General features: G+C 37.9%; 1 protein-coding gene across 5 annotated transcripts; it reads right to left on the minus strand.

Moving 5' to 3' along the window:
• Nucleotides 1–232: 232 nt before the first annotated feature.
• On the minus strand, nucleotides 233–26,707 carry TRAPPC11 (trafficking protein particle complex subunit 11). Of its 5 annotated transcripts, none has more exons than XM_075149274.1 (29): nucleotides 26,256–26,698; nucleotides 25,069–25,238; nucleotides 24,560–24,630; nucleotides 23,569–23,683; nucleotides 21,375–21,474; nucleotides 20,539–20,612; nucleotides 20,204–20,300; nucleotides 19,228–19,361; nucleotides 18,734–18,881; nucleotides 17,782–17,875; nucleotides 16,351–16,430; nucleotides 16,178–16,256; nucleotides 16,030–16,084; nucleotides 14,441–14,586; nucleotides 13,244–13,305; nucleotides 13,009–13,141; nucleotides 12,138–12,268; nucleotides 11,471–11,620; nucleotides 10,739–10,926; nucleotides 9,923–10,071; nucleotides 8,249–8,370; nucleotides 7,455–7,574; nucleotides 7,038–7,103; nucleotides 6,780–6,936; nucleotides 5,040–5,148; nucleotides 4,211–4,302; nucleotides 3,180–3,313; nucleotides 2,625–2,792; nucleotides 233–1,199 (listed from the first exon to the last, which is right to left on the minus strand). In XM_075149274.1, the coding sequence occupies exons 1-29, from the start codon at nucleotides 26,457–26,459 to the stop codon at nucleotides 1,158–1,160; spliced, it is 3,390 nt and encodes a 1,129-aa protein (XP_075005375.1). In that variant the 5' UTR covers nucleotides 26,460–26,698; the 3' UTR covers nucleotides 233–1,157. The 5 variants fall into 5 exon arrangements, 4 of the variants coding, with proteins under 4 accessions (XP_075005375.1, XP_075005374.1, XP_075005377.1 ...); XM_075149273.1 differs by having other exon boundaries at nucleotides 11,465–11,620; nucleotides 26,256–26,588; XM_075149275.1 differs by lacking the exon at nucleotides 233–1,199 and adding an exon at nucleotides 1,262–1,506 and having other exon boundaries at nucleotides 11,465–11,620; nucleotides 26,256–26,699.
• Nucleotides 26,708–26,724: the final 17 nt, after the last annotated feature.

The raw sequence follows: 26,724 nt of genomic DNA on the forward strand, positions 1-26,724 counted from the left end.
CTCCATGGAGAAACTGTATATGCTCACAGATATTTTTTCAGGACTGCCAATTAGCCTACAGTCCTTTCACTGGTAAGGAATGTTTACATGCTTCTCTAATGCTTTTCTCCAAGTATTACAGCTGTTATTTTGGACTTCAGTGCCATAAATGAATGTATCAGTCCACAAGACAGACCAGAGTTATGAAACAACAGCTGTGAAAACAATGCAATTAAGGACACAGTTTCAGAAGTACTCTGTTACAAGCTGTTTATTAGAACTTCACTTTGACAATAAATAAGGTATTTCCCAAGCAATCAAAATGTAATTATTTAGAAAGTTAAACAACTGAAGTTTTCACAATGCATTTTTTTATATACATGATTTACTGTATTTTAAACACAAGTTCATCTGGAGCTGTACAACAGTAGGATGTCCATTTTTTAAGTTCACACAGCAGAAGACTACTAAGACGTATCTTTAATCTGGAAGCTGCGTGTGTAAAAATAATCCAAAACCATACCAGCTTCAGGTTGGATAGTCCAGCTGTTACGAATGAATCTCTGTTCACTACACTCGCTGTTGCTGAATTCAAATTCGGATATATGGCTTACGCAGGAGAAATAGTGCCTTTTAGATTTATGGTTTTAAAGAACTAGTAAGCCGCTCAATTCCAACAGTACAATGTAACCATTTGTAGTTTGCTGCGCTACTGCACACCCAGTTCTGCCCTCCACACAAGCGGCACAGAACAACCTTCTGTAAATTATGATCATTTTCAATGTTGTAAATCTCAGTAAGTACAAACTTTGCACTTCAACTTACTGTTAATTATGCAAACGTCTTTCAGTTTTGGTCAAATGAATTAGCATTTCTTCACTTAAATACTCGAGACATTTAATATGCCTTAATAATACTTTAAGAGTTTTACATTCCAAGTTAACTTCAAAAGAATGTTCCTGTTAAATAAAGCACCAAGTTTCCTCCACGTTTATTCCTTAAAGAAAGTCTACGAAAGACTATTTTTTTTTTTTAAAAACATTAGTTCTGCTAAGAGTTGTAATTTAAAAATAAAATTTAATTCTTCTGGTTTGATCAAAGCCATGTTTCCAAAGTGAGATTTATATATTGTGTGCAACACCCCATTTTCTTTGAGGGCAGAGGTACAGGTCTCGCAGTTATGCAGCTGCAATCGAGTTATCCGCTTGTCGACCCTGAGGCTTTAAGAAAATAGAGAATTAAAAAAAAAAGGCAAAATACTAAGGCTGTTATGAAACTAACTTTGCAATACATTGTGTTGATCAATGTAGCTCTAGTACACACGTGTGGCATTAAGCCTATCCTTACTTCTAATGGTTTCCAGTAGTAGCACAAACATGGAGGACATCCAACTGAAATTTCAGTTTTGCCCATGAGTACTTGGTGGAGGCCTCAGCTCCTTAACTGCCCTGTTCAATGGCAAGAGCACCTCCGTACACATTTGGACAGCGTAGGACAAGGCCTGGCTGATCAGAGTTCTCAATATTACTGCAGGATAAAAACCTGACAGTTACCAATGCATAAAACAGGAATGAGACTGACAGTTTCATGGAGGAATTTCAAGCAGATGCACTAGAGATGGGAGAGAGCAAGGAAGAAGTTTTAAGGAAGAAAAGGCATTCTTACAATAAGGTTTTTTGAGGTCCTGACAACTCCAAAGCAAAAGCAAAGAATTCTGAAGCCTGAGAGATTCCACAGGAGCGTTGAGAACACCACGCTTTTGAGGAAAAAAGCCTTTTGTACTGACTTAGGACATCTTGACAACCAATCTAGAAGAGCCACTGATTGACAGCATACATAAAAAGTAATTTCTGCCTATCTCTTTTGGCTAAAACAAAATTGAAAGAATGCCAAGCCTGTTTCCTGGAAACAGGATTACAGATGTCTCAACAAGTCCATCTCAAGTCATATAAACAAACTCTTCAGGCTCCTTGCTTACTAAGAGTCTGACTGAAAAACGAATACAATATTCCGGAGACAGCAGCAGTGGAATGAGAAAGCATTGTTTTGGGCAACTGGATTTAAATGATTCTTAAAAAGTCAAAAGAAACCTGTGATCTACTTTTCATGACATGATTGAATTGTCTTCAGTCGTACCACTTAAGACAAAAAAAAAGCTAGACTGAAGGATTCACTGAGAGGATGTGTTTTTAGACGTTATTTAGGGAGGTGTGGGATGCTACAGTGTTTCTGAACCTAGTCATATGGGTTGCTCAAACACTTTTTTTTTTTCAGGAGTGCTACAAATTATGGTATTAAAGTATTTCATTACATTTAGCTTACTCCATTGTACTCAAAATACAAACAACTTTAAGACTCATTTTACAGATAAAGACATGGAATAACAGGGACAAGCTAAGCACATTCAGCTAGTTCATCTAATTGGAACCAAATACTTGTTGCACTTAAACAGATTTCCTAAGGATTTTGGTTGGCAACACCAATGCATAACCCAAGACGTTTCAAAGCAAGTAACTCTGTTACAAGCTGGCCATTTTAGTCTGCTTAGAAACACTCAGCTTTGAATAGAGCTGGGGTTGTAGTCCCTAAAAACTGAACAGCCCCTCAGGGAGCCTTTAAACACAAGGCACTTCTCACAGTCTTACCTTTACAAAAATGTGTGTCGGTATGAATCGTCTGAGCAACTGATTAGTGAAGTTTGGGAATCGCAGCAAGTTAACATGAAGACATGGTAACTGCTGATATCCAGCCATCAGAGGATAGAAGTTATATAACATTTCCTGCTGTGTGCCAGGAAGGATTCTTAATCGGATCTTAAAAAAGAAAAGAAAAAAAGACAAACATTGTGACCAAAAGCAGTCCTCTGTTTACTTTCTATTTATACACTGTTTACTTTCTTAAGTTGGAAAGAATGTAACTACTTTCCTATTCTAGTTAAACTATTACTTTTATACTGAAGCACCGCGTTACCCATGAACAACACTAGTTGGGAGCCACTAGCCTGGCTCCTAGTCAGGCTTCCATTTCGCCCTTCTTTAAATGGAGTCTGCATCCATGCGTTCTTCCAGACAGCATTTACCATACTTTCAACATCTAAAAAACAACGACTTTGTCCTCTTTGCACATCAGTGTAAGTCTAATCAACGTATTCTTCACCACCAGATAAGCCAGCAGGATCAGTAGATGTGACAATTTTGTACCTGTTTAAGGCCAGAGAACATGAAGGCATCGCTGGGTTCCACTGACACCTCCACATCCTGGACTAAGTTGGTCTTATTTTGCAGGTGATACCTGACAGGTAGGGATTCTCGGACTCGACCAAATGATGGTAGATCTTTGGAAAGAAAGTAAGTAATCTCAAATACAAAATACGTTTTAAAGTTCCATACATAAAAAATAAGTCTGTCGCAAAGAGCAGTGAAAAATTTGAAGAAAAAAAAGATAAAATAACTAGGTATCCAAAGCATTTCTGACAAGATTTTTCAGGAAAAAGGTTAAAGAACAGAACACAACTTCATCACAGCTTTTCAATAACACTTCTTCAACATCTCGTTACAAAACCCCAAGCTGCTAACACTGTCCAGGAATGCTAGCCAGGAAGTCATTTTGGTTGCTGCTGAGTATTTTCAGCTTACCAAACCCTTATCAAATACTGTCAGGAAGCTCCTTCAAAATATAACAGGAAAGGATGATGGAAGAATCTCAGTACAAATGAAACTGAACTGAGGAAAGCATAGGAATTCTGTGTGTTTAGTGAGCTCTCCACTCCCCCTCTGCTCTTGTGCAGGTGAAGTGGTAGAAGAGAAACAGTTCACCTGCCTGCAAGCAGCTGAAATTCTCCAGGCTGTTTCTTTCCTGGGATGCAGCCAGGGCGTGGGTGGAGGGAACAATGCTTGCCATAGGCGTCTAGAGAAACCTACTGGGAAGGCAGCATCAGCAGAGGTAACTCTGGCCTTTGTGCTGCCACGTAACACAGGTCGATCCATTGACAGCTTTTAAGAGAACGCATTCGCGTAACTACCTTCCAGCTCTTCCCTTGAATTGAAGAGGGGAAAGAGGGGCAAGGCTTGAGGCAGTCTAAGCGATGACAGAGTTTCTTTCACTAGCTCCGAAATAACCAGCACCAGTTTTCTGAATTTTGCTACAGTAAATGCAAGCTCTGGATGCTATAAAAACTTTGGCCGCCCTAAAAATTCTAATTGGGACATATATGTTGCCAAATTATTATTACCTGCATTAACATGGAGGGGAATGCTCTCTACAATCACATGTGGTAGAGTGATGACTGTATTAACAACAGGTACACTTTCCACAGGTGAACTTCTGCAGGAAAAAGTCAAATGCAGACCATGTTGAAAGTCATACAACAAAGTATCAAGCGAGTACAACAAAACAACATCACTTATGTGTGACTAAACTAAAATTATAGTAATTTCAGTGGTGGCAAGAAAAAACCCAAATCTTTATATCAGATTGTTTGAAGTGAGCAAAAAAGTGCCATAGCATGGAGATAAAATAGCAAAAGGCAAGTAAGAACACTAAACAGCTCTAAAACTAAATAAAAGCAAACTAGAAGAAAGATATACCTCAACATTTGTCTTGGAAAACTGAATGAATACATAAACCTACAATCTAGGGTGTGAAAACAGTTAGTTTTCCCATTTAAAAAGTTAGTTTGTTTCTACTGCCACAAAACTATTCCTTTGACTTGGCTTCTCAAGTGAAGTATTTAATGACTGGAGAAAACAAGGAGTGGAAGGTGACAAAACAGCTTTGTAATTGACCTAAGATCTTACAAAGAAGAAAGCTTCATGGAATGTTAAAACCATAACCACATAATATTTATCTTTTAAGTGAAATATGTATTTATTCAAAAGTCTAACAAGCTAAGCAGTAATTAGTAAGGTCCAAAATATCTAGACAGTGCTTGCTACAGGAAGATCCAAAACCAAAAAAGCAAAAAAAAACCCCGAACAAACAAAAAACCCCACCAACTCACCATCTCCCCTAAAAATAAACCAACTTACTTCCTCTTCCCATCCAGGCCAAGAGATACTTACCTCTTCCAGGAAATGATATAACATCCAGTTGGCACTCCACTAGCATTAGTAACTGGCGGACATCGGAGGCAAAAGCACTCACTGGCACTCTCACCTGTCTGTAAAACAACTATCAGCAAGATTTTGTTTAAAATCAAAGCGTAATCATTACTGCAGAAGCCACCAAGTCTAAAAATCCAATATGACACAAACACAAGTGTTCAGCCAGAAAGGCCTTTGAAGTGCTTTGCAATGTATACCTACATAATATATAAATTCAATAAAGGTTGTAAAGTATCCCAATACATGAAAGGGTGATGTATAGAAATATATGACAATTTATTTTCTGAACGGCGTTATGAGGTCTTTCATGTACACACAGAACAAGTCATTGCAAATTTAGAGTTCATACACAAAAAAAACAGCAAAATAATGCCAATTCAAATTCTACACTTCTCCCACAGCAAATTCCAAGACATCAGCATAAGATGTCTCTCATGTTTTAAAATGAAAGTGAACACGGACATTTCTCCTCACCCACCAAAACGGATGACAGGTGGGGAAGAGAGGGAACAGAAGAAAAATCTACTGGCTTTGAGTTTTCACTCTTTTCTCCACTTGAATGAACTAAAAAAAAAAAAAACAACAAAACAAAAAAACCCCACGTACCTTTTCACTTAGTGATTTAAAAAAAAAAAAGTACTAAGAAAATAGATGTTTCAGTCACTTAAAATTAATCATTAAATCTTTATTAAGTCTTATGGGAGGGTAGGGGCGGGGCAGGAGTGGGAAATGGAATCAACCAAAAGGTGGACAGCTGGTATCTGAGGGGGTTCATACCTCCTAGCAGTTAGCTCTTTAAGGAGTATCAACCAGAAGCCATGAAGCACAAGGTGACAGAGCTGAAGATGAAATCTCACAGTTTGAAGACTAAAGGAACTGGGAAATAAGTGCTTTTTGCCAGGTAATCCTTGAATCTACAGAGGAACTAGAGTCTTGCAAGTCCCTGATTATATGGGTGGACAGCTGCCCCACAATCAGGCAGCCATCCAGGCTGCTTCATTTTATTCCAAGTTTTGATAGATTACACACATTTTCACATCTCTGACTCAGCAAATGCTAAGACAATGTTTTGTTGGAAGATTTTGGATCAGCTCTACTGCTAGGTACTCCATTTATTTGACTTTAAAGCTAACATATGCACTCTTAAACATTGAGATCTGCAAGATAATTTTTTTTACATTTAAGTAATTAGTTAAACTGTGTTAGTATAAAAAAAAAAGATGCTTACTTCTAACTGTTCTTTATAGCCTACCCTGTTCTAGCGTCACATTTTTCAGTTTCATGACTGCAATCATGGACATGGATCATTTTAGCCTTTGGATGCTGCCCCTATCACGTGGTAAAGTGTTTGCATTCCAGAAAGTATATGTAGCCCATAAACACTGGAAATATTGAGTATCTTTTCATATGGATATCTAAGAAGTTGCATATCAGAAGTGCTTTCCCTTACCTCTGTTGTATTTAGAATTTTGGTTACCATCTATCATTCAAGTCTATTTACCTGATCTGGTGAAGTAGAACTACGTTTTGAAGCATACTGCTGTCTAAGTTGTGTTCTGGCAAGCAATTATAGTATTAAACAGCTTTCTTCTATGTAGAGTTTGATAAACAAATGCTGTTTAAAATATCGCCCCTTCCTACTTCCAACTTATGCAAAGAGTATCCTCCTGGTAGAAAGCATAGTCTAAGAAAACTTACCATTCTCCACATAAGATTCCAGTTGATCTACTGGGGTCATGGAAGCTGACAGCTGTAGCTGGCTGCTTACAATAGTGAGAGGCCAAGGAGAGGCACTCAGGATGTCTGTCATCAGTAAAAATGGTATATCTGCAAATACTCTGTCCAAGTGCTCCAACTGTCAAGACAGACACAAGATTTGGCTATTTGTAACTAAACAGGGTGCAACTATTGAAAGTGGCGTGATTCCAAAATACCTACAACTTTTCAAACACGTACCTTTGTGGAGACAAATTTGACAGCAACATCAAAAGGAAATACTGTTTCTATGGTTACAGTTTCATCCTGCATAGGTAACGAAAGGGGTGGGAAGAAGAGGGTAAAAAAAGTTATATTCAGTTTCAGACCTGGCTATTGATGTCAAAGGTTACTAACGTAAAGTTACTTTTAATCATCATTTTAACCAAGTCCTCCCCAGGGCAGAATGTATCTTTAAGAACAAATATAGAAAACTTTTCTTCTGATTATACTTATGAAACTGCTCACCCTAAATTGGGCTACCATACTGCTGATTTAGCATTTTTTCTATTTATTAGAAAGGCTTCTAAGAGACTTGGAATTACAGCCTTTAGATTGAGAATATTTCTTGCATTTTATGAATGTATCTCCAGCAATTGCTGCATCTTTACATCCTACCCGGTGACACTTGCAAAGGATTTCCTTCCCCTCAACAACAGTGTTGATTAAGTAAGAAACATAAACCAGAAACATTCTTGCACCGACTGTTCCACAACGAATGTATATTGGTTTTTCCAGCTGCAAAATAAAAGAGACAGTATGAGCCAAGCTATACCTAAATTACATTAATTAGGCCTAGAGCTGTCCAAAACTTGTTAATCATCTTACTTGGTCCAAGTGGGCAATAGTAGAACAGGTATTATTTTGACCATAAAGAATCTTCTACAACGCATGATCTTAATCATGTGATGACTGATTTTAATCAGAACAGCACAGCTTCACTTGCTTCTCTGCTGATGCTCGTTTGTTACTTCACAGTACAAGAAAAGAACTATTACTGTGTAATATATGATATACCCAACTTCTAATCTACTAGTCACAATTTGAGTTTGGTGCAACATCTGCATATTTGATCCTCTACCATGTTGAATCACACTTGCTGACTATTATTATCTACTGTCCATTAGGCAGTGCATTTAATTAGCAGTTGAGATTAGCCTCCTTATTTTATTTCTTATCTCCCAGCTGTATCATCAATCCCAGAATATACCTTATTCCCAAATTTAGTCCAAAAGAGGATCTAGCTAAAGAAATACTAAACTACAAGTAAACAATAGGTAAAATACGCCATGAGTATTTTATTTATCGGTTCAGATATCTGAAAGTAAACACAGGTCCTTCTATGAGAGTCTGTTATTAGTTGATCCCAATTTTCTTAAGTGTGATATGGCAAGAAGGTTTTAAGCCTTCACCTTTTCCCCTGGTTGCAAGTCTCCTACAGGAATATCAGGAAGCAGTGCAGGAAAGGAGTCATCACATGCATCTGTTCCATGAAGAGTCACCTGAGTTTTCTGAGTCAGGTTGGCATCTTGCCCTAGGATTAAAAACAGTCTTCATATCCACACAGGCTTACATCACTGAAGCATGAAAGCAATAACTAAAAATAATAAGATATTCATCTCAAAAAGCAATGCATGAGGAATTAACGTTGTTCATTTGGTTGAGGAAATCTTTCAAAAGTACCAGCAGAGGGTAGATTTGACAACACCTTAAGTTTTCTAAGTTGGAGGCTTCACATCCTGCAAGGTCTTTGTTTCATCTATTTAGGCCAGATTAAAAAAAAAAAAATCTCAAAAATCAGAAATCATATCTATATGTTCCCTACCATAGACAAAACACAACATAACTGTGTGATCCAAGTTTTTCTTGGTACTCTATATGAAGTAAAAAGGAAGTTTCACTGTTCTGTGATTCTTTTGTTTTCAAGAGCATGGCTTAATGATTTTACATCTTTTAAAAATTGTTCTTCCAAATCTGTGTGGAAAATACATAAAAACAAATGTATAGATGTTAAATGAAACCATTCTTCAGTCAGAGGTTGATTAGAATAATGGCATTACTGCAAGCATGTGGGATAATTTTCAAAGCAAAAACAAGCCACATCTTGCCAAATAGCTGCAACTGTGGAAAATATATCACCTTCCCTATAAATGAAATGTCAAATTTCAATTGCCCTTTTAATGTAATCAGCAAGCCCACATTGACCTTGCATATCATGTGTTAAGAGTCAAGATCAAGTGGGGAGAAAAAAAAATAAAAATCAAGACCAACTATTAAACACTGCTTTAGAAGCTAAGCCCAAACATCCAATTAAATAAGTTTAAAGTACACTCCACTGACTTTAATGAACCGTACAACTGTATAGGGAATGTAGTTTTATTTCAGAGTACCCAGCACATATTGCATCCTATATGCTAGTGGCTTAAAAATATTTCTGCCTTTTAGGATAATTGCTACAAATATGCATACCAAGTATAACATTTGGACTTCACATATTGAAAACTGTCAGCAGTAACTACATACACTCACTAGGACTTAGACATAAAATACTTGCGTTTTTTCCTTTTCATTCAAAGGAATACTGTCTCAGTACTCCACCACTCCCCAAATTTCAAGTGGTTTAAAAACCAAACCACATTGTCCAGGGTGGGGAAAAAAAGCAGGGGTAGGCAGGGGAGAAAACCCACAAAGACTATACTTAGAAAACATTTATCTAGCACTGTCTAATGCTTTCATCTCAGCAAGAAAAAGATCTATCTCTTGGGAGAAGAAAAATTTAGTTATAAGCAAGTTAAATAAGAGGTTAGGAAGAAATACAAAAGCTTCCATGTTTTCTTTCAAACTTTTAAAGACTTATCTTTTGAAAATATCCACGTAAACACTACTGACAAGCAGTGGTCAAGATAACCATAACTGAATGAGTCTGTTAGCTCTTGTTCTTACCACTAGTATCTCATCATTCCTAACCTTCCCTTTGGTTTGGCTCTTAATTACTGGAGAGCCATTTACTGTATTTCTCTGCATTGCATCAAGAACAAGGAGTCAATTAGGAGACTGCTGGATTAAAAGAAAGTAACCCCAAATACCTGGCTTTAAACCTGCTGTAAGCTTAACATCTTTGGCCACTGTCTCCTCATGTGACTGGACTGTCACAATCAAGCAATACATTTCATTAGTCAGGGCAGGAGGTTCATGACGGAGCTGAACAGAAATGTTTGGTACTCTAGAAATAATCCTTCAAAAGAAAAAACTCAGTTATTGTATGTTTCTTAAATAACAAGTTTTTAAGCCTAGTTTAAAGGAGGTTAAAACAGCCTATTAAGAGACTTCTGACAACTGGTGGCCTATTCAACTAGGAGATGTGAGATTCCTGAAAAACAACATGATGGGAACAACTCTATAAAACCAGTTTGGAACCCCAGTAATAAGCACTGATGGATCAGATGTTCTGCCAGGAAAGAAAAAAGCACCCCCACCAACAGCAATCAGACTTAATTCTTTTGAATACATCTAAATTAATATTAGCCTATTTTCCAATACAGTTTCTTAGGGATTCTTTGTTTGTGTGATGGCTTTTGTAAGAGAACAATAACACCTCCTAGTTTGCACAAAAATCTGGGAAAAGTCTGCCCAGCAAAGTTAGGTGAAGGGGAGAACTAAAGGATACTTGGTATGCTCAGAGATCAGCGCAAGCTTTTTCTGCATTCCTAGCTATCTGGAGCCTCAAAAGTCCTAAAGAATTAAGATAGGTACTATCTTATCCCCAGGTAAGCAAAGACATATTAAAAAGCTCATATTAAAGAAGTCCCAACAAGTCTGTCTTCTTCTTTTAGGCAGAGGGATCAGAACTTTGCAGGAGACTCACGATGATATATCATACATATTTTCAAGTTTTTACTCACATAGTGCTTGCCTGAATAGTCAAACTGTCCCAGTGCACTTCATTATCTGGAAGCTTAGGTCTTCGCCTGAAGGAACGCGCTGCCTGCAATGCTTCTTGGGATGAGGCAGCATCTCCACCTCCTCCACGCCAGTTCAGAATCACACATCGGCCAGATTCACTTCCCAGGATCAAATCCACAGAGGTGATCTGATAGACACAAATTGGAACACATACTGATAACTTTGTCTTCAGATCACCTACTGTAACAATATAGTTTTCCAACGTACACATCTTTATTATGCCTGTATATCACCAAAAAGCTTCTGGCAGATTTGCAGACTGAAGACACCTCACCACTCCAGGATTTCATTTAATGAAACAGTGGTGGGAAAAGTATCTGTGCCCATGTGTGTGCAGTGTAGTATTTTGTAGTTTCCTACCCTCCCATAGTGTTATACCACCCGTCCACCCTTTTTTTTTTTAAGCGTATTGCACATATTTAAAAAAAAAAAACAACAACACACCAAACAAACTTGAAGCAATACTTAAGTTCTTGTGATAATTTTTTGCTTTGGTATTATCAATAAAATTTTACTCTCATTTTTGGTACTTAGTTTCAAGAATTCAAACATTTCGAACTGCGTGAACCGGTGACATTTGTAACTGGTGCCAGATTAGAGGCAACTTTGTAGTTTTGAGTTCTTTGTAGCCATCAGTAAGAGAGGTGTAAAACAAATTGACAAACCTCAACCTTTTTTCCTACATCTTCAGTTTTTGCAACAAATTTGAAAGTGAACTTTCTTGTTTTGCCAGGAACTAAGCACATTGTTCCTTGTGATGACTGTTCTAGAATATCACTTTTTTGATAGGCTTCTTCTACCACACAGTATTGGTTGTAATCCTACAATGGAGGAGTGGGGAAAAAAGTTGATAAATCCAGACTTAAGACATCTTTAGAGAGTAACGGTAGTACAGCAAATGTTAAGGCTCTGTGTTACTGGAACAAACTATATGGGTTTTTGCTACTTTTCACTCTATAGAAGTTAGACCTAGCAAGTAATTACAATGCAATTCTTTAACACAAGATATCCATTATATTAATTAATGTAACTTTTTGCAAGAACATCAAGAGAAATAAGACACTAAAATGATCCTTCTGAAACTTTAGAGCGCTTCATAGAGAAACAAAGATATGATCGACAAACTAATCAAACTGCATTTGGGAGTTTTATCACAGTATCAATATACTTGTCAAAAGTGATAGATAATGCAAAAAGAAAAAAACACTTAAGTATTAACATAATTTTTTGAAAAGAACTTTTGAATTTCTTTAATTAGTTTAAAAACACTAATAGATATTATTCCATTCTTATAATAAGTTTCTATCATTAGGTCAGAGATAGATAGAACATAGTTACCTGATTATTGAAACTGATGCAGAGCTTAGAAAACCTGATAGGATGAGGACAATCAGCTCTCAGATATACATCAAACTGCACAGGAACATCAACATGAAAACTAGGAGCGAGAAATTTTGCTTTGCACTGCACTGGAATTAAAAAAAAAAAAAAGAAAAAACAACCAAAAAACCAAACCAAAACACAAAACCCAAGAAGTAGGTGTTAAACACAAACTACTACAACATTGAATTCCAGAAGCACACTCTTGAAATAATCGTGGTAAGGATTGTTCTGTGTGTACTCTTAAAACTTTGGTTTGCATGTAAGTGGGACAAATTTGGCTACTGACACTGCCACAGAAACCTACTTTTCAGCACTTGACCAAAACCTTTGCAGAGAAGAGGCAGACAACCAGCATAAAAAAATAATCCTGTACACTTAGATACACTTCTTTTGTAGGTAATGCTCACTCATGCCTCCTTTCTATGGGGAGTATTAATTTGCACACATTCTGCTCTCTTTCCTCAGAATCCTACTTCAAACACACCAGAGTGGCAGAAGTCTTTCAAAAAGCAAGGGTTTACTACTTCTACCATGTTTAAAGGTGTAGGTAGCCTCAGCTGGAAGTTCAGAGTTTTTTTTCCCCTCAGACACAATGCTCAAAGGATTCTTCTTTAGTAATCCATATTGGGGATAAGAGATCACTGGCTTCTCTCATGATTTCTTATCTTACCGATTTAGATGAAGAACTGAGCAGTGCTGAAACAAGAGTTTCAATGTTGCTGGCTTTAATAATACACTTTAATACACATTTTTTCCTAATTAGTTATTTTCAAGAGATAACTACATGGAAGTTTATAATCTGGTGTAAATTTGCTTTCTTACTTACCAAATGGTATAAAATCTTGGACTTCTATTGTGAAAACATTACTGCCTGCCAAGGAAACACGGTCAGCCCACAATTTTTGTGATGCTTTCACAGCTGCAGCGTCACAATCAGGTTCAGGATCAGGGCTTTCATTCTGTATGCAGACAGAAGATTACAAATAACAATAAAAGAAGGCTACCAAACACTGACCACTCTTCAGATTATTTACAAGAGTAATAGGAGTTTTGCCACTTACCATTAGAACTTTTATCAGATTTTTTTCTATTCGAGACTTCTGATCTTCTTTAAGAGTAGATGCTAGCAAATAGAACAAAACCGAAGATTACAAGAGAGAAGCAAGTCCTCTTACTTTTTTTTTTTAAACCTTAAAAATAAATCTTTCCTTTGGATTGCATCTTTCAAAAAAACACATTCTGTGGGAAAAAATTCTAACATCCATCTACCAGTAATGAAGGATTCGTTCAGTTTTCAGAACTTTCCCCACTTTAAGTGTTTCCTCTTGCTTCCACTGGAACCAAGTAAAATATTTTTTGGTTAGACAAGCATTTCATAATTTATTGGAGGAAAACCCCAAAAGAATAACGCCTATACCTTCATGTTTTTTATGTTTAAAAATGGAAGAAACAGTAGAAACCAGAAAAGTTTCGGACATGCAAAAGGCAAGCTCGGATAATATTAGAAACAACAACTAGAGAAGGTAACAGAAAGTAAAAAGGACTAATTGAAGTAAGCACTCTTCTCTTGAAGATACAGAAAGGTGGGTTTGTCTCATTGGCTATTCTTTAATACAAAGCAGAGTAGCCTGGCTAGCTAACAGAAGATGCAAACCCATTTTTACCACATCTACCTTAATAGTAGTATTAGTTAGCAATTTGGGGCACAAAAGAATTATTTCTGCAGTGTCAAGTAACAGACATTATACAAAGCAAAGTCCTTGCATTATTACTGTGCAGCCATCCTATGTCACATTCTTTCCCTAAAACATACAACATGCCTATTTCATCAGCAGAGTTCTAGTAAAAAAAGCTGAGAGCAGCCTATTCGGAATTTTAAAGTCCAGAAAAATGGTGCTAGCTTTGTTACTTACTAGGAAACATGTTTTTCCCCCTTAGCTATACTACTGTTCTTACCCCATCCCAAAGCTCAGGAAGTTTCTGTTACATTATTTGAACAGTCTTAAACGAATCTCTGTGCCTCAGATATCCTGACACAGTCTATTTGGATACAATGAATTTTATAACAGAAGAGCAAGAAAATTCAACTTCCAGCATATGAGAGAAGGTAGTAAAAATTCAGCACAGGTATACAGTTATTTTGTAGTCAAATCATTTGAAGTACTGTAAGCACTCTGTCTGACAATGGTTTGTCAGGCTTCCAAACACACGTACTTTAATTTTTCTGTATAGGCTGAGTATATTTTTTAAAATAATACCTCTACCCAGTAGCTCTAAAGAGTATGTTATATAATCTTTTAGCTGGGCCATCAGATATGAACATTTGAGAGCTGTCGTCAATATGGAAGTGAGAAGAGTCCACCATCCTTCACTGCGATATTCACACATAACATAATCCAAGAGCCTGCAACACAGTAAAATTGAGAGAATAATAAGTTATACACACCAGTATTTTTTAGAAGCTTGCATTTACTTGGTATCATCGACACAAAACTCATTTTCACTAATACAAATGATAGATTAAAGTCAAGTCTACTGTTTACATATGGCAACGATTTATTGAAAACAGCATGAAATTATTGTAAAACACATTTATTCAATGAATTTTCTATTTCAGGCTAGAACAATTTTCACAAGAGAACAACAGGAAAACTCACCTGTCTTCACATAAAGAACTAGCAAAACAGCAACTGGATAGAAGAGTCTTAGTGCAGCATTGCACTAAAAATATGCTTTACCATTGAGTATGCAGTAAGTTTTAAGAAAAACAAACCAAAACCCCACAATAAAGTCCCCTTTAAACTGAAGGATTTTAATGGTCCTTAAGATGAGATGTTTCTTTTCCTCCTACTCCCTGCTCCCTTCAAGGGTTTCAAAGATCTACAGACACCACATGCATCAATCTTTATCAGGCAAAACTGCACACCTTAATATGGTTTTAATACTGAGCAATGTTTGCTATTACTAGCAAAGCAGAGAAGTGAATTTTTTTTTAAACTCTGCTCTACTGTTCAAGACGAGTTTCTGCCTACTTCAGAAAAATCTACCTAAACATAAATAAGAAATGCTTGTTCATATAAAAATTAGGCTTGATACAAACTGATTTGCTTATCCTAGCCTATCTTCTCCTCCATGTAGCTTTCAGTCTGCTAGTAACAACAGTAAAGACATCTCTCCTACGTCAAACATACTCCCTTTACAACATGCGATCTTTGAAACCTAAGTAATGAAAACATTGTGGGACTCCTGCTTAACATGACCTTGACTCTCCCCTTAAAAATACAAAGTTAAGAAACTAAGCATAAGACGCATCCTTCAGAAAATGTGGTAGCTGTACCTCAGCACTAAGCTCTCCTAGCTCTGACATCATCAATAGCAGAAAACTACACCAATAAAAATAATTCCTTTTGCTAATTCCCTGGTATATAAACAAAAATTAAATTCAGCTACATTTCCATATTTTTTGGATTTTGTAACTACAAAGTCTGTAATTAAATATAACTATATTCTCATTGCAGTAGTAGGCAAGTTTCAGAAATCACTTCTGGGAGAGAGAGAGAGACAGCATTCAATCAGTGAGCTAGAAATAAATAATATTTGCCCAATAAGGCAAATCCCCACAACAGCTTACAGCTGGAAGTTTTTCTACTCTAATAACTGACTCCTCATATCTGTTTTGCTTTCTTTGATATAAGTGGAGTTCATAGACTCCAAAGCTTGTGTTTCAATCAAATCCAGGTACTAGGAGCACCTTAGATGAGCTTCCAACATTATTCCATAGCTATAAGACATGGGGTCTTAGTGAGAAGAATAGCATGTGAAAGAAACAATCATGGATGGTACTCACTTCAAAGCTTTGGCATAGTCTTTAGCGTAGTAATACTCTTCTCCCATTTGAACCACTGATAAAAAAACATTTAAAAAACCGTATCAGATCAATATTGAAAATCTTTGCAAAATTAATTTTAAAAATGCATCTGATTATCTATACTCACTCAAATGACTTTTCATTCTTGGACATTTGTATTTCTTGAACTGCGCGACAGCATTACTCAACAAAGTGATTATTAGCTCCTAACAGACAAAACCATTACCGATATTATTATATATGCAAGCATTAGGATAATGTTAGAAAACAGATTTTTTTTTTTCATAGAGTAAAACTTACTGAGTGAAGGACATTTTTCTCTTTCAACTGCAGGGATAAAATCCCCATCTTCTCCTTTTCAGGATCAGAAAGATCGAAGCCTGCATAAGACAATGAAAAATCCATGAAATTGGAATTTTGTCCAGATCCAAAGGGAACTATTTATGTGGTGAGCTATATACAATGCAAGCTTCAACTGAAGCACACTCAAACTCTTAAACATTCTTTTGCCTAGGAGACTGATATATCGCTTTAAGAATTCCTCTGTGTTCTGGAAGGGAAATTCTGGAACAAATATCTTGTGCCTTTTGTTTAGAAGAAGTTATCTGAAGCTACCCAAAAATAGCAAACTACAGTAAGACGACCTAGTCTTTAGACTGCATCTGTTAACATTTAAAGCACTTATGTTAGAACAAATTTGTAGCCCTTTTCCTATCTGATCTCAAGTAAGGATTCAAGCTTATGTTTCTCTAGCAGTAGAGAACGCCAACATATGAAGATCTGTATAGGGCTTTAAAAGACTACAAACTCTTGCTGGAACGAAAAAAACTGAATATATTAACAGGTAAAGTTTCTCTTCATCTTAGAATCTACTGCTGAGGTTAAACAGTTTAACTAATTTTAAAACAGTAACACTTGAAGATAAAAGGTTAGACAGTACTGTATTTATGGTAAATGAAATAAAGTCTTTAAAAGAGGGCAGTGATAAAGTGGCAAAGCCAAAGGATATGCAGAGAATAAAGAATAGGAGACCAAGTGGAGAGGCAGAAAGGGAAGTAAAACCACAGTCAGCAACAAAGATCTCAGAACTGCATGTGTATTCATATATAGCTCAAAGCTGTACATTCAAAATCTGAATTTCTGAGAAAACATCCTCCTTAATAGGAAAACCACAAATTCCTTTCTTAGATTAAAATCATTGCATCCTCTCAATCCATTTCAAAATCCAAAAAGCTTTTTCAGACAAAAAAGTCATGAGTTCCTGTCTACTGTTCACAAGATACAGTATGAATGGCAGGATGAATTTATAACAATCGCATTCAGGACATCGTTACTTTTGCTGTATCCAGTTCTCCAACTTCTCTTCCCAGGAATAATAAATTTCACTACAGTCAGGCATTTCTGCAGCACACTGATTACAGGTAGCTGAGGCAGCAATAGAAACAAAGCAGCAGCAGAGCTTCAGTATGGCCTACGCAGCTTTGCTGAAGACCTGATCCTGCATAAACCTGAGGTTCCTTTTTCTATTTGTTACAGAGATCAAACGCACTTCCTGCACTTCCAATTGACACCTGTTCAAGTCGTATCACCAACTAACAAAAGAGTGTGGTCCCAGCCCTGCATCTGGCTCTGTGGAAAAAGGAATTACATGCTTATGCCCACTACATCAGCTAGCAGGATCAGCAACTGAAGTTTGTCTGAACTCCAAAGATACAGGACACAGAAACGTACTTAATATTCCCTGCCGCCATGGTCTTTGCCCGTAGAAGTCAAGCACTCCAGTTTGCGTTTCCAGGGGATCCGGATTGGGATATACCACAGAGGACTGTAAATTCAGCAAATACGGTCATAAAAAAGGGTTCATGTTTCATTTGATGCTCCAATATACATGCACATAAAAGAAGAAATTTGCTTTAAAAACCATATAACCTTTCCAGCCACCTGTATAAAAATAGTACTTCAGGAAACCGAAACATTTAAATACTTCTCATTAATTCAGTCTGACATTCCACTTCATTCACCTCCATTCGTCTCAAATGCTATTAAAGAATAACTGGGTAATCCTTTTTAAAACTAGTTCCCAACAAGATAATCCAAGAACAACAAATAAATAGCACCAATAGGAACAAAGATATTTTTAAATAATCGGGACATGTCAGCTGGAGAGTAGCTACATATAATTAGCATGTATTTTTAATCGATTGCAGAAAACGATTTTCCATGCAACCCTTTCTGCCAGGCAAGTGTCAAAAAAACCCAAAACAACAACCACCACTACCGCCGCCACCCCCCACTCTAATACTAATGCTCTTGTTTCTCTGCTTCCTGTAAGTCACCAGATACAGTGCATGTATAGAGAAATATACTGGAAAAACAAAACAGTAAGTTTTCAAGTATCCAGAGACGTAGAAAGTACAGGGTTTTTTAAATAAGTATTTTAAAAATATGTCAGAATTATTTGTAATAAAATAAACACTATTTGTAATAAAATAAACACTAACACATTTGTTCTGGAGTAACCTTTCCAATATATAACAAATACTTGTAATATTAGTAAGCATCACAAGAACACCTATCTTTCCTTGAATTTAATTTACACATATTACAGATTATTCCACTACTAAACCATTAGCTAATTTATTATCTGGTTACTTGCAAAGCATTTGCTCCCCTCCCAACTTACATCGTGGTTACAAAGCATACTTGCTAGTTGTTTCCGTTCCTGTGCATAGTAGGCTGCCTGCTGGTAATAGAAACCTGGATTTTGAGTTTGAATTGCTGTCAATCCCAGCTTAATTGCTTCATCAAACAAGTCACCAAAAGCCTGAAACCTATTAAAAAAAAAATTCATAACCAAGGTTATGTACAGAACAGCAATTTGAGCGCAAAGATACATTTCAATTAAAAGTTCTGGTTAGTCTTAAGACAGATGATACTTCTCTGAACTTTTGCATTTAAGCTCTATGGTTGCATTTGTGTCATATCCTGTTCATTCCCAGAGAAAAGTGGTCAATAATCAATGCAAAACAGAATGACAGCATACAGGTTTTATGGTCTAGTGTATCTCTTTCTTAGATGAAGAGCTCAGAATTTGTATCTTGCCTAGACAAGTAAAACAGTGAACTTCATAAGGTTATATAGGAACTAAAACAGAAACATTACTAAGCAAAAACATACTGTTTAGACATCCAGGCAGCATGCTCAAAAGCCAGTTCTGCACTTCCTATTTTTTTCTTGCACAAATCAATATGTTTCCTGAACTGAGCAATTGCATCCAGTGGAGTATTATGCTGAAAACAGAGGCGACAGATCTAGAAGAAATCAAAATAAGAGGAAAAAAAGAAAAAACAACTGTGTTAGGCAGCAAAGGATTAGCTTTAAAAAACTCCCAAAAACGCCACCCATAAAAAACCCAAACACATTAATTTTACATATTTCTGAACAGCTCGAATAGCATAGAAAACAGAGGGAGAAAAATAGATGTAAACCATGATGTACTATGCCTAAAACCATGTGGTCCTCTATTTCACCTAATGTTATTTTTCTTCCCCTTCTCCTTCAAATCATCAATGGAAGAGTGCATAACTCACAACCAAATTCAAGACGGAACTGCAGAGCCCCTGGGAAGATCATTATCTTTGAAGCCTGCAGTCTGCAAATGGAATTTGATGGAGTCCAACTCCAGGATTGTTGTAAATGGTGGAATAGGTTTTTTTTACCTAAAAGCCCCCAAAATACCAAAAGTATGGTCTGATGCTTAAAGAGTTACTCTCCTCCTCCTAACAAGCAGTAACTAAACTATACTGCCTTAAGCTTTGCAAGAAGACAAAAATATTCAAGGAACAAGCAACCCTTGTTTTCACTCCCCCTGCACAGAGTGAGAGTTAAAGAGAGTCTAGTCTTTCAGATGACTACATCTCAAATGAGTGCCAATCCTTCAAGATACTCCCAAACTTCAGCTAAGGATCTTTCTTTTGTGTGGAGTTCAGAAGTCTTTGCAAGGCTGAGTGTAATTGGTATTCCACTGATAGCTGTTTCTAATCTACCTCCTTAAGAGCGATACAAAATGGAACTTTTAAACCTTTACACATTAAAGAGGCACCAACTTTTACTAAAAAAAAAAGTTGTCAAAGATTAGAAGTACACTTGTTACCTTGTAGTTTATAAATCCTGCCATGGTCTTGATTTCCAGCATGTTTGTTTCATGAGCCCTCAATTCATGCACAAGATTGTAGGCAGTTCTGTAATTTCTAAGCAGGAACACTTAGAGTATTTAATTAGAGTTAAATCATACAAGATAATAAAATTTAAGAACAGGATTGCTGACAGCAGAAAACAGCTTTCCAATCAGAGTGTTCTTCCCAGTGAAGAACTCACCCCTTACATACATGTTTAAATAATTTTGCAGTTGCAAAAATGTTTACCATAGTCTATGGCTTAGCAGTAATTTGGGGTAGAGAGAGTGGGGGAAGATTACATGAGTCTTACTTGAGAGCATTCTGCGTATCCTGTTTCAGCTCACTGAAGAATGCTATTTTGAACTGGTGTCTAACAAATAAAAGCTGCAAAACACAACCAGTGTACATAATTCACAAACATCTGAACATACCTGTTACCTATAAAGCAGACACAGGTGATAATTTCAGAGGTTTACATAATACAGCAGTTAACTTGAAAAACTGACTATGTAACTGTTTCCTACAAGTTCTCTCTACCACCATGACGCAACAGTGATCTTTCAACAGATTTAATCTATTCCAAGCCCTTCACCCTGGAACAGGGGAGAGGCTTTGTAACACCCCAAAATCTCTACACTAACAGTGTCGATTGTTCATTCAGAGCTCACCACTTGGATCCCAGCTTCCAAGAGAGGGAAGCTGGCAATCGCAACAGAACACTGTGTGTCTGAGCAGATATTTAACAATCTGAAAAGCAAAAGCTAAAAGCCAAATCAAGGGCAAGTTTAAGTTCTGAGCCTTTAAGGGAAGCACTTCTCACAACTTTTTAAGATACTACATTCAAATAGGTTAACCCATGTAGAAAATTTAATTTTTTTTTTTTTTTGTTAATCAGAACTTCATTTTTGGGCTGTGGCTCTTCCTCTGAAGAAGATGAGAGGAAGACAAATAAACGTAAAAACAAAACCAATCAAAATCAAAGTTTAAGTTACAGAAAATAAAACCAGATTTAATTTCTATACCGAGAGAAGGCATCTCAAGTTGGAAGAGGGGGAATAAAACCATTTAAGCAAGAAACAACCCTTATTTTCATGTTTTAACATGCACTATAATTTGCACAGTATTTCAAAAATTGGGTAACATTACCTGATGAGTGGTTTTGTTCAAGAACTCCTTATGAGATTTCACTCTTCGTATTTCTGTATAATAGTAAGTTTGTGCATGCTCATAGAAAGCATTTTCCAACCTGCAACAAAGTTGCTCATAAGTTTCACTAAGTTTTTCCCACATAAAAAGAATCTGAAGAATAAGTTACGTTTAACCATGCTTAATTTTAAGGTTGGCAAAAGAAGCTTGAGGTATTACTAAACTCTTCTTTAAGTTACCACACAGGGTAAGAGTTTGCAGACAAAAACTCTTCACACAAAGCCTTACACAGGGGTAGCACAGTGTAGAACAAGTAGGTTCAAGAGCCTTATGGCTTGATTTCTCATACAACAATCTCCAGTATTTAACGTGAGAAAGTCTGAGAATAAGCTGTTAGGATTTTGCAAGGCAACAGAAAGTAGAGAGACACCTCAGTCAAAACAAGCAAATTTTGCAGAGGCTCCTGGGATAAGTCTGAACAGGTCAAGATCTTATTTGCTGGACTGTGGGGGGAGGAGTGGGAAAGAAAAAATAGCAATAAATAGAATTATGAGGGCACAGACTAGGTTTCATCATTCTGTCCAAACGTCAACAGCTACCTGAGTTACAGAGGTAACAGTCGAACTTGTGTTTGGAAGATAAATAGCCCGATGGCAAGTCACAGGGGGAGAAGAGAAAAACAAAGAGGCCCAGAACACTCAATACAGTATGAGGCTGAGGAGGATCTATGAAGCACATGCTGTATGATCAAATTGTAAGGAGTAAAATCAACTATAACAAGGCCACAGTCCAGGAGAGGAATACATTCAGTAGCACTGATGCACACAGGAAATAAAGGATGAAGTACCAGTTCTGTGATTTGGCTAAGGGATGACTGCAGACTTTGACCAAGGCAGATCACAACTTGGTGTTCTGCTCACCACACAACAGAGAGGATGGCGATGAAAACAACGGGACAGACCATGGACAGCAATTGTTAACTATGAGTTCAGTCACAAAAAGAAGACAAGATAAATTAAGTCTATCTATTATACTTATTTTAGCAGTATACTGCGGTTGTATAAGAAAAGACAAGCCAGTCTGAGAGGTAAAAAAATTTATTCTCTTTTACTGCTATGAAATCTCAATTGAAAAATGTCAAAACAAAAAGATTAATACCAGGAATTCTGACATGATTACATGCTCAAACATATTTTTCTTAAATGTGCATGAAGAGCTATTAATCCTTGATGATATAGCCTTATCTTCACAAACTTGGAGACAGTTGCAAATCACATTTCAAAATGCAACTATATGCAGTCTGCAAAGGCTTACGCTAGTTAACATGCAGTAAACATTCCCTCTTTAGCACTGAACAAAATTTGAAAAACTAGATGTAACACTTAGTCTATTTTGATCAATTCTAGTAGCTGTTTATGAGCAGCATGGACACAACAGCACTGATTTATACTGAGAACTTTACTGTTTATATATAAATACGAGCATGAGAGAAGGAAGAATTAGTCTCTCAGACCATGACTCTTCCTCTCCCTAAGCATATCTGGAAAAATTAAAACTAATTTTAATAAACCATGATTTGCCTTGGTTTAAGCCCTTCTTTTTAGGTCTACACAAGACTGTCTTCCTTTCCCTGTTCTGTTTTTGAAAGGCCTTAATAATTTATTTGAAGCTGTATTCCCTGTAAATATTAAAACAGAAAGCACAAGAAATGTAAAAAAATGACAAGGACATAATATTTGCAACCAGATAAACGCCACTTAGCATAAATAGAAAGAGAGATACCTATACAGCCAGGAAGTGGGGGGGGAAAAAAAGTAAAGACCTGCTAATACAGAGTTACACCTAACAAAACATTTGTAGGGAAAGCTATTTAGAACCAGCAGGGCCAAAACCACTGTAGAGGTAGAAAAGCCCACTTCAACTCTACCTGACTTGAGGAAGGGAATGTCTTGGGATATCTAATAATGTTTCTTCAAAAGCAACATCTCTGACAGTCATTACTCAACCTCACAGAGAAAGGGGAGCCGTGTGCAATTCACCAGGTTGCAGAATAACCTGAAGAATTCCAGTAAACTGATAAAATAGTCACTGCTGATCTACAGTCAGCATGCCACATCATAGTCATCCCAACCTATCAACTCTCTCAACACCTCTGTTAGCAAACAGAGCAAAACAGTGGTTTACAGTCACTTACCTTATAATATAACCAACAAGATGATCAGTGTGTGGAAGCACAAAGAGGGATTTTCCAGAAAGGTCACAAGCATTGCATAAAGCCGCTGCCCTCTCTGATGCAATAACATCTTCCCCTAGTGAAGTCAGGAAAACACAAGTAAGCAGTATGCAGTGCTGCAATGTCAAACTAGCTCCAAAAGCCTGACCAGAACAAGTATTGGAAAAATCTAATACACATAAAACTGAGACCACATTCTATCTTATTTCTTTCAGAGTACTACGTGCTTCATCATCCAGCAGAACACATTGCAGAAACTTTCTAGGAGTGGCTTACCTAGCAACAAAGTAGAAGTATAACATAAATTTTTCATCTCTCTCACAGAATTAAATATCCCGTGATATTGAAAACTACAATAGCATCCAGAAAAGACAAGCATATATAGCAGATGGGGGGGGGGGGGGGGGGGGGGGGAAACAACAAAAAATAAGAAATTGTTTGCCAGACACTAGAAAGTATGCAGCTACAGCTGTAGCAGCAACTCTACAGAAACATAAGGTTAAAACATACCACATTTCACAGCTTCACTTGACTCCAAAATTTTATTGATTAAAACTGAGTTAAACTAAAAGGTTTCTGTAGGTCCAAATACCCTTCCTCTAAGTTCTCATTGCTTTTACAGCTTTTCTTAATCTCAAGCAAGGTTTAAAATACAACTTACTTACAAGAAGGCATGTCGTGTATTATACTAACATACCATTTTTTGATACTGTGTATCAAAAGATGGACTTGGACTTAAGGGGAAGTTAAGGATAAAAGTATCAATGTTTAGGGTCACCTGCCCTGAGAACTCTTTCCACGTGTATACCTTCCTGCAGCCACAATGCATGTCATGTACGTAGATGACATTATATTAAGAACTGAAGACAACGTCACAAATGATAGTCAGCTCAGTCTGTCAGGCCTTCTGAAAAATGAGATCATCACAACCGTGTACAGAGTTCTCTAGTACCTGGAGGTAACGGTGTTTTTTTCTGAATCAAAACCACAGCGACTTTTGTATTTCTTCCCTGCAAACTTTGCCTAAAATAAAAACAACAGGGCACAGTGTCAAGGTTTCACTTCTTATTTTTGAATAATCAGAACAAAGTGATAGTTCAGTCTAGATGGAAGCATTGAAAGAATTCTATATAAGAAATAAACCCAAACACAACAACGTGCTGCATCATCCACAGAACGCTGTGTTCTCTTCTTTGTTCAGATGGGACAGAATGATTGTGCTGAGTTTAGCAAGCAAAATTTCAGAGGCTGTTTTTACTTAAGTGACTTTTAAAAATAAACCATTTAAAAAAAAGTTTCTTTACTGTCAGTTGTGCTTCAAAAAGCAAAGTTCAAGTTCGTCTTAATTTGTGTCTAAGAAGAAAATAATCTATTTATTTGTCTTAGAATGCAAAAACGACTCTGCAATTCACATTTACCATTAGCTTGAAGTGCATTATGAACTAAGCAAAAAAACTCTACCTGACAATTTCAACTCGAGTAGCACATTCTGACTGTTTTTCTTTCCATTGTGGCTCATCCCAGTCTAGTTCATAGAACACCACAACAAGTGCAGGAACCAAATTCAGATGTTTGTTCATCCAACCAGTCTTCAGGATTCCTTTTGGAATATACCATTCGTAGGATGTCCTCTGAAAATATTGAGGTTATTAAAGCAAGCTACCAAATCCATTTACTGGCTTCTTAATATAGCAGGAGAAGGGGAAATGCCTCTAGATTCTTGTTACTTGTCGATATGTTTGTCATCTTTCCTTTAACATTCTTCCCCTCAAGCCTTTGCTTCCTATCGAGCAAGACATACACCTTGTTTCCTGGCATCAGGGCTTGATGCCTGAAATATCAGCAACAGAGGTATCAGCAGATTCCAGGTAGACTGGATAAAAAGGTCCTGTTCAGAAGCACGTTTCACACACCTTCATGAAAAGTTAGGTTTATTTTAAAAGCGGGCTCTTGAGATGCTCTCAAACAGAGCCAGGAGAAACCAGTTAGGATTCTTGTTCCTTGCCAGCATCACAGAATTATGTAGTTCTCCAAGGGTTAAACCCATTGACGTTGCTTCCTAACTGCCACTGCAAAGCCAAAAGTAGAGCAGAGATATTATTTCTGCTGCATTTCACTTAGTTAAAGGCTTTACATTTTTTTCAGAATACACCAATGACAAATATCTAGTTTCTCCAGAGTTAAATTTTGGGTTTCATTAAAGCTCAAATTTTACAAGCACACCTTAATGCTGAGTAAATGAACAGCAAGTACTTAAAAAGCAAGTCATATTGGCTTTCTCTACTTCTCGCTACTGAGCTAAGGCACCCTGGTTTCCTATGCATCCACAGCACTCCGCCACAACGCCCTTGGCTTCTCCTTAGCGCTGACAATTTTTCTCAGGCTTCAAGCTCCCACGCTTCCCCTCCAACAGCGCGGGGAGAGACAGCAGCATTCCGGCTGAGCGGCGAGCGCTGCGAGTGCTGCTCGGCTGCCTGCAAACCAGGCAGATCACAACAGCCCCTTGCTACGGCCCTCGCCCTGAGGGAGCCACCAGCTCCCGCATCCCCCCGCAGCCAGCCGCTGGCTTTTGCTCCACGGGCAGAGGCTTGAACCCCGTGAGGGGCCCGCCTGGACGGGGAGCAGCCGGGGCACACGCCGCTCGCTACCTTCGTCCTGCACTTGGGGTACTCGTGGTCGCCGGGGAGCACTTTGAAGGAGATGGGGACGCGGTCGGCTCTCCGGTTGGCGCAGAAGGCGTCCCACACGGCCCGGTGCACGGCATTGTACACCACGTCCAAGCCGGTGAGGGTGACAAACGCCATGGGCCGGCAGCACAGCTCCACCGGGAAGTCCCACTGCGTCGGGGTCATCCTGCGCCCGGGCAGGCGGCCTGCGAGGCGGCTGGAGGGCGGCCCTCAGCGCGGCGCCTTCGCGGCCCAGGCCGGCCGCTCCTCCCCGGCCCGCCCCGGCTGCAGGAGCTCCCCGCCGGGCGCTGACACGGCGTCGGGCCCGTCCCCCCCCCGGGGCGCCGCTCACCGCCGCGGGCTGGAGCTCGGCGCCGGGCAGCGCCAGCCGCGAGCGGCCGCGGGTCACGGGAGGCGTCGGCGAGCAGGGCGAGGGAGGGCCGCCGCCTGA

This window comes from Calonectris borealis, chromosome 4 (assembly GCF_964195595.1).
Source record: "Calonectris borealis chromosome 4, bCalBor7.hap1.2, whole genome shotgun sequence".
NCBI classification, from domain to species: domain Eukaryota; kingdom Metazoa; phylum Chordata; class Aves; order Procellariiformes; family Procellariidae; genus Calonectris; species Calonectris borealis.

Coding starts and splice junctions, on each gene's coding strand:
- TRAPPC11 (XM_075149273.1), bottom strand. CDS start 26,459: ATGACCCCGACGCAGTGGGACTTCCCGGTGGAGCTGTGCTGCCGGCCC. Junction 19,362..20,203: donor CAGGATTTATAAACTACAAG/GTAACAAGTGTA, acceptor GATTTCTTCTAG/ATCTGTCGCCTCTGTTTTCA. Junction 11,621..12,137: donor GCATCAGTTTCAATAATCAG/GTAACTATGTTC, acceptor CCTCCATTGTAG/GATTACAACCAATACTGTGT.